The sequence below is a fragment of the Erigeron canadensis genome, chromosome 3, assembly GCF_010389155.1.
Source record: "Erigeron canadensis isolate Cc75 chromosome 3, C_canadensis_v1, whole genome shotgun sequence".
In the NCBI taxonomy this organism is placed as follows: Eukaryota; Viridiplantae; Streptophyta; class Magnoliopsida; order Asterales; family Asteraceae; genus Erigeron; species Erigeron canadensis.
The window spans coordinates 6,088,076-6,096,035 of record NC_057763.1 but is presented as its reverse complement, the minus strand read 5'-3'; the positions used below and the strand labels follow the sequence as shown (position 1 = coordinate 6,096,035).

The following is a 7,960-nucleotide window of genomic DNA, read 5'->3' as shown; positions in this document are numbered from 1 at the left end:
ATATTACATATTTACCCCTCACGTGCAAGTCACATGGAGGAGGTTTTAACGGCCAGCTGACGGCGTTAGCCTCCAGTATGGTCTGAGTGGAGATTTGCATACGTTGGGTATGATCAGCGTAATTTTGAAAGGAAATGTATGAAACCAGTAATATGACGCAAACGTGAGGTACCATTTCAGTAATTAACTATAATAATAATAAATATAGATATAGATATACGGTATGAGATAGAGATAGAGCCACCAACAAAAGGGCCAAGGTCCTCTTTTCTTGTTTTGTTTTTCATCATCTTCTTTGTATATCTTTTTTGTGGTGTTCTGTTCAACACCAGGGTTTTCTTCCCATACAACAAATTCTTTTTCTAATCCACCCCTTCACTCCACTTAATATTTAATCATATAATAATATCTACTGTATATCTATATCTGTTAAAATCGGTGTGAATGGATCGATTCTATATGATTTCTTCAATCACTCAGCTCCGTAAAGGTCCAACCTTTTTTCAGATCTTTTTCTTTTTCTTCTCTTTATTATTCTTATTATTGTTGTTAGATCTAGTCTTTTTAATTTTGCTTTTAATTTATGTTTTTAAGTTGTTTATTTTATACATGGCCTCTGTTACTTTCATTATTTGCAATATTTTTCTAGTTTTTCTGATTGTTTTCTTGGATCTGCTATATCTTTAATGCTTCTATTTATATATATAATTAAAAAAAGGTATTGTTTTGGGCATCATTATTATAATTATTTAGGTTTTTAAAGGTTTACTTAGCTAAAGTGGATTTGATATAATAAATAAATATTATTATATCATTATTTTGGTTAACTATATTGTATAGTGTGTATGTAGCAATAGTAATCTTGAGTGCATTATCTTGTATATTTTTTTAGTAAAAAAAGTATCTTCTAGTTTTAACTACTTATGGGGTATAACAAGCTTGTAGCTTTTTTCAAGTTCAAGACTTTATATTATTAATCTTTAAAAGGATTTTTGTGGTTTTTCTTTTTACATGGTAAGTGCCTTTTTCTTGGACAAAGTTGCAAACTAAAAATATTGTGTTTCCATCGTCCCGACCAATGAGTTCTTCATGCTATTGGGTTTTTGTCAAAAGGGAAGCAAGAAAAAAAAAACTGTAAAGACATTTGGCTAATACTATTGAAATTATGCTTAAATCAAATGCTCCAACTTTTGTGGGCTGGTAGGGGGGCTGGAGGCTGTAAGTAAGTTCTTTGACAGGTATTGTCATTGGTGAGATAGCACAAACTTTTGTTTGTGAATAAGTTGCAATTTGCTAAAAAATGACAACTTACATTGTCTTAGTGGTATTCTTGTTTAAAAGGGATTTATAGTTGTGAATTGACGTAATTAAAAAAGTTATTGAATTTTTCATTTTTTATTTTTTTTTATTTCTTGCAAGTTACAAATTACAATCACAAGTTCACAACGAAAATTTAATCTAAAAAGATTGTTTAAATAGTAATAGTATCAAGTTTTCATTGATGTGGAATCATGTTCACTAGTATAACTTGCCAATATTTTACCTAAATGTTGACTTCCTGCTTACATAAGAGTTTCGTTAACAATATCGTGGTGATTTAAGTATATTCTGATATAAGATATGTATTTTGCAGGATTTGGATAACACAATCTCTAGAGTTGGTTAATACAATCTGCAACTTGCAGATTCCCTTGTAGAGTTTGATTATATTCCCGTAGGTTTTCACTATTCCCGTAGGTTTTCACTAGTTTTCTGTCTTTGAATAAGAATGAGTCTGTCAAATAAAGGATCTTCTTCCGTTGAACCAAAGCTTAATGCAGCAGGCAAGGCAATACGTTTAAATCCAGATGCAGCAGAATTTGTTCCATTTGCTTTAAGGTCACCTTCTAAAACTGTTAGTGCTCCTGATGCATCTTCAAGCTTTGGTAATTTTGGTGTTGTGTCACCAGGGAAAGCAGTTATAGATAGATCAGAGTCATTTGTGTCAAATAATTCAGATGATGAGGCACACCAATATTGGCGTCACCAGCTTCCTGATGATATCACTCCCGACTTTAATGTTCCGGGAGACGAAGATACTTTAGGAATCAACACAATTCCTTTTTCGAGTTTGTCTTTGGCAGATGTTAATAAAACATCAAGGCCCACTGCCCCTGCAGGAAGTGGTTTTATGTTTAAGGATCAGCGGGAATCATCTCCTCATCTAACAAATGGCAGTAGCTTTTCTAAGAAGATAGGATATCCCATTTCATCATTTGGTGAAAATCTTTCATCCGCTAATTTTCAACAGCTCCCTGCTAAACCATGGGATATGCATGGTGATCAGCTCGTCACCGGTATTAGAGATGGGCCTTCCTACAATGGCGATTCTGGGCATGGTTACTTAGATGCCATACTTAATGAGCAACAGATGGAGAGTACAGAAGTAAACCCTCTTGAATTTCTGGCTTCCCAGTTTGCTGGTTTTGCAGCAGAAAGTCTTGCGGATGTTTATTTTGCAAATGGAGGAGACCTGAATTTGACAATTGAGATGCTTACGCAGCTTGAGGTATTTTTCTCCCTAACTGATGATACATTCTAATTGGTTCCATTTAAGATGCTAAACTATTCATTTAATTAAGAGAGCTACATCATGAGTTTCTAATGCGTGTCATGTTACAACCTCATACATGCCAAGGAAATAAATTGGAAGACGATCCACCCACTTCAAATATGAGCTACTACATTAAATCATTAGAAGCCCCGTTATTTATTGGATTCTTTGGTGAATATCCTGTTGATATAACATCGAAGGACGAAGCTGTTGATAATAGTCTGTGGGATCATTATAATCAGCTGAACTTCTGACTCGCATCATACTTCTAAAAGGTTCTTAATTGATCCAAATAAGGTTGTATTATTAAACGAGAAATATAAAGAAAACAATAAACCCTACTTTTATATAAATAATAAAAAATTCCCGCATACCTCTAACTGACCCAAGTCCCAACTAGTTAATAAAAGATGACCCCTTAACCCCCTAGCTTTCTGGTTCATATTAATACTCCTCGCTCAAAAAAACACCTCGTCCTCAAGGTGTTGCTTTAAATAAACTTGATTCCGGGATCCCATCTTCTACCTTGTGCAAAGCGAGGACCAAGGAAATACTCTCTTTCGAGCCACATACTCAAAAGACGTTAATCGATAATGTTAAACTTCAATTCACGCCCTAATGCTTTGTAGTTTCCATCAGTTGTTTTTTTTAATAGATGCATTGGAGCCACCATCTTCACAACCTTTTTCATCCGTCATGGCTTTGGTTGAACCTTTGTAAACGGAGTTTCTGCATGCTTTCTGTCCAGCTCAAGTTTCTCTTCTATTATCGCCTTTACAGTCTCTTGTGGTGGAGCTGATGGATTGTAGGATAATTTTGTAGCAACCATTCCTTCTGTTGTATGTCTATTTAAATGGTTTGACTTTCTCTTGGAACTTCTGGATGGGTGCATGAATATGATCAGAGAAGTTTTGGATCATGTTTTGGCTCGTTGCGTCAACTTCCTTGAAGAAGTTTTTTTGAATCTGTTTAACACCTTCAATCTTAGCAACCATCTTCATTTTTTTTTTGATATATACAAATCTAGCATCCTTATTAGGTCCGGATCAAAGAAAGTCTTTTTTCTTAATCTGTTTAGCACCTTCAATACCGCTTGCTATGAACCAGAAATAATTAAACAGATAATTCTTACAATTCGAGAAGTAAGCGATTTCCCAATGTCATAAGACTCGATTAAATTAACCCATAATAAAAGTTACAACCCAAACGTTTTATAAATACTAATTATATAGCTTGGTTAGCAAGCTATCATTAATAACAAAATATACTATAATAACTAGTTATTACACAGATATCCTAACATAAACTTTAGCTAAGAAATTAAATATTTATAAGTAAATAGTATCCCACGGGAAAAAGATTTGTAACATTACTCCCCACCACAATATGCACCCTGTCCTCGAGGTGTAGCTTCAAAGATTGCTTCAAGTGATGCCCGGACCCCATGTTCTATAAATAATTAAATACTTCCCCGAAACCTAACTTACTCAACAAGTAATAAAGCTAATTAAAATCTAACTAAATAAAAACGACACTTAAACTTCCTAACTTTCTGGTTCGTATAATTTAGCTACTGTGACTAGGTATTTAGGTATTTGTAACACAACACCCTTGGTATAAATGAAAAGACAACAGGTTCGACTTAAAGCTTGTTATTACCTTATCTTACATTCTTACTTGTTGTCTTTTTGACAAAGTTAATGGCATTTTCTTCATCTACTAAAACCGGCTACATACTCTGGTGACCTATGAAGTGATTTCGATATATTAGTAATCATAATGAAAAAAGTAGAATACAGTATCACTTTACTTCCACTAAACATTATAGACCAATAATCTGAGAGGCAGATAGATACCTTTCCCAAGGACTTCCTTCAATTGATAAATGCAGTTATTAGTTCTTTGGGTTTTTACATTTCTGTGACTTCTATTCACATGCAACATTTCACACTGTTCAGACGTTCTTCTTTAGGAGGCGAACATTCATTCTTTTGCTATTTTATATCTTCCTCCTTTTTTTTTTTATCTGAAAAACTAAGGATAATAATGTTAACACAAGTACACAACGATGGCACATAAACACAATAAAACATAAGCTGCATAGGCTTTAAGAAGCCAAGGATAATATTCTAGATCCTTGTTCTTTTTCCATAAATTTAATATTTACTATTTACTGTGATGTTATACAATTTATGTGCTGGCTCTGAAATGATTTATACAAATATCTTAACATTTGATTGCAGCTTCAAGTTGATGGTGGTGGTTTTAATCAGAGTCAGAATCAGAACCTAAACTCCAAAGTTGTTTCTGCGCCAAATCTCAGTGCTTTGGATTTTCCTGCATTATCTCCTGTAGATCGGCAAAATGGTGATAATCACCAACAGCAGCTCAATCCTTATCGTCCATTGGAGAAAGAAAACTTGCTGATGTTCAAAACATCCTCCACCGCTCCATCTGGCGGTGCTACAGATTTTGCATCTGCTGTTAGAAAAATGGCTTCACTGGACTCGAGCATATGGAAATATAATAGAAACCCTTCTCAAGACACTACCATTGGATCAAGTAGAAGTTCTCATGTCTTGGCCAGCTCCTATAATGGTGCACACGCAAGGGTGAACTATGGTGATAGATTGGCTGGTAGGAATTCAAGTCGTTCAGCTCCCGTCTGGCTTGAAACTGGAGATGCTGTCGGTATTACTCCTAATGAAATATATATATGTTTAGTTAGCTTCTTGTTTTATGATTGAATGTGTTGTGCGTATATGAATGCTTTAATTCTGCCGATATCACAGCAAATATGTATTCAGAGATGCGTGGTGAGGCTCGTGATCATGCACGTCTACGCAATGCATATTTTGAACAGGTATATTCCGTTTACATCTAGTAGTGTAAAAGTCATTTTTAATTTTGAAAGAGCTAGCATATCCGTATGTGTTGGGTCCTGGTATCTCTTATTAAATTGAACACGCCAAGTATGAAGGTGTACTGTGACGTGCTAATATTCTATCCTTCGCTAATGTATGGTTGCCATGATAATAGGCACGGCAGGCTTACCTTGTTGGATACAAGGCTTTAGCTAAGGAACTAAGCGTTAAGGGGCAACTGCACAACATGCAAATGAAGGCTGCTCATGGAAAAGCTCAAGAATCTATATATCGCCAGAGGTTAGTTTTGATTCTGGTTCACTTTTTTTTAATCTCATCAACTTTTTGGAGTATAACATGCAAACTTTAATGGGCCTTCAATGGTTAATAGAATATTCATGCTTTGAAAAACTTTCAGTCTTGATGAATGTTTATTCATCAATGGTTAATAGAATATTCATGTTCAGATTCTTCCCGCAAAATATGTCTTAATGGAAATGTCGACCTAGTTTATAGGAATTGAAAAATGTGATCTTTATGCAATTCAACACTATTTTTGCAATCATTTCGATTCTGGGACTCGTCTTGTGTATATAATCATGCAGGAATCCGGTGAGCCCAAGCATGCAGAGTAATGGAAGAGGCGGACATGAAAGGTTAATAGACCTCCATGGGCTACATGTGAGTGAGGCCATTCATGTCCTAAAACAAGATCTTGCTATGCTGAGGAATGTTGCCAGGTCAGCAGATCAGCATCTACAGGTGTACATATGTGTTGGAACGGGACATCATACTAGAGGTACCCGTACTCCAGCTAGACTTCCTGTTGCTGTCCAGAGATACTTGCTGGAAGAGGAGGGCCTCGACTACTCTGAACCCCAGCCTGGGCTCCTCCGAGTTGTGTTACATTGAAGAAAATCATATCAAAACACCCAGGTATAGGAGTTCTTTTTGACACAATAAAAATGAAAAAAAGGAAAAGCTTTAACCCCAAGAAAATCGAAAAAGAAAGTGTAAGATCGATGTTCATGTGCTTGTATATGGGAAGAGAGATTAGTCTGTAGACCAGAAAATAAACCAAAAAAAGAGGGGAAAACAGAAAAGCCAAAGAATCAAAGATGTATCTGTGTATCATTAAGGTGTAGCCATCCAACAGCAGAATTACCTTTTGGTAGGGAGGATTCGGTCTTAATTTTTTGTTAACTGTATCGTAATTTTTTTGTTACACATTTTTCAGGTGTAATGTATGTTGGATAGAGTTGTTTTATATGATAGCATTTGCAAAATTTAAAAATTTTACATTCATTTCTACATGTGTCCGCTGTTTTTGTTCGTGTTACTAAGTAAGACCATAGTTTAAAACCATTCCCTCCGATTCTGGAATCTACGTGACTACGCTGGTATCTTTTTGGGAATCAGCAAAAAAAGCTTTGAATTTCAAGATCTTATAGAACTACAGGCATACAGTAGTTAAGAAATGTGCAAATTGCTTACCTGAGGATTGATAACCAGCTTAGAATCAGTGATGAATTGGCTGGATTCAATAGCTACCACGGGGTTAAATTCAGCGTAGGAAGTGGTTTGAGTCAAGTGTAGGACCTTAAAACTAATAGCCTCCTGTTCATTAATTGCAATTTGTAATATAAGAGTAAACCATGGTTTTGTTTGGTCATGACAACCAGCAAGTTTAGTTTGACATATTTTTAAACAAACTGGTCAATTTTGTAGTTCAGGGCAACATGTCCCGGGCTGGGTTTAGGGGGAGGCATTTTGAGAGGATTGGCCTGGTGTGGGGTCAGAATGTCAGGTAGTTACGATAAGATGGTCTGGCTCACAAGGCTATTATGAATCTTTTCAACTTTGAAATTTGGACTGGGAGAATGATAGGGAAACAAATACTATGAATGGTTGGATATAATGGGCCAGATTAGTTAATTGGTTATTAATTATTATAATGCCACACTAATTAATGGGTCTCGATTATTAAGTTGTGTCAAAAATTAGATTACATCAAAGAACTAGCTAGTCAATACAATCCAAATGAGTCCACACATAACAATGAAATTGAGGAGACACAGCGACTTATAAATAGTAAGATATAGCTCGAAAATTTAAATAAATCACATATTCTAGCTTTAACATAAACTTGTGAATATTGTGGGAAAGAAATTTAATAAATCCTCTTAAGTCCTAAGCAATCTTTTTAAAAATCATCTTAACTATGTGATCATGACATTTGTTAGAATTAATTGATTAAATTATGAGAGACTAAGTGAATCACGTCTATTATGTTTTAGGTTTTTAAAAAGATTATTAAGCTATTTATTAAGATGATATATTATTTTCGGTGTGAATTTATGAATGCTCATGTAATGATGTGTGAAACATAATTAACCTAAATCAGAGATAATGTGTCTACACCTATAAATTTATAATCACCTTTTACAGGCTAGCCACGATGTTGTTACAAAATCTTTAGCTGGAGATGACATTGATTATTTTT

At 34.9% G+C, this 7,960-nt stretch overlaps 1 protein-coding gene across 1 annotated transcript; it reads left to right on the top strand.

Annotated features, from left to right (window-relative positions):
- Window positions 1-259: 259 nt before the first annotated feature.
- On the top strand, window positions 260-6,762 carry LOC122591069 (polyadenylate-binding protein-interacting protein 7-like). The gene is made up of 6 exons (XM_043763266.1): window positions 260-490; window positions 1,634-2,548; window positions 4,837-5,284; window positions 5,386-5,456; window positions 5,633-5,757; window positions 6,063-6,762. Exons 2-6 carry the CDS (start codon window positions 1,769-1,771, stop codon window positions 6,367-6,369), a joined length of 1,731 nt encoding a protein of 576 aa, XP_043619201.1. The 5' UTR covers window positions 260-490; window positions 1,634-1,768; the 3' UTR covers window positions 6,370-6,762.
- The last annotated feature ends 1,198 nt before the right edge of the window (window positions 6,763-7,960 follow it).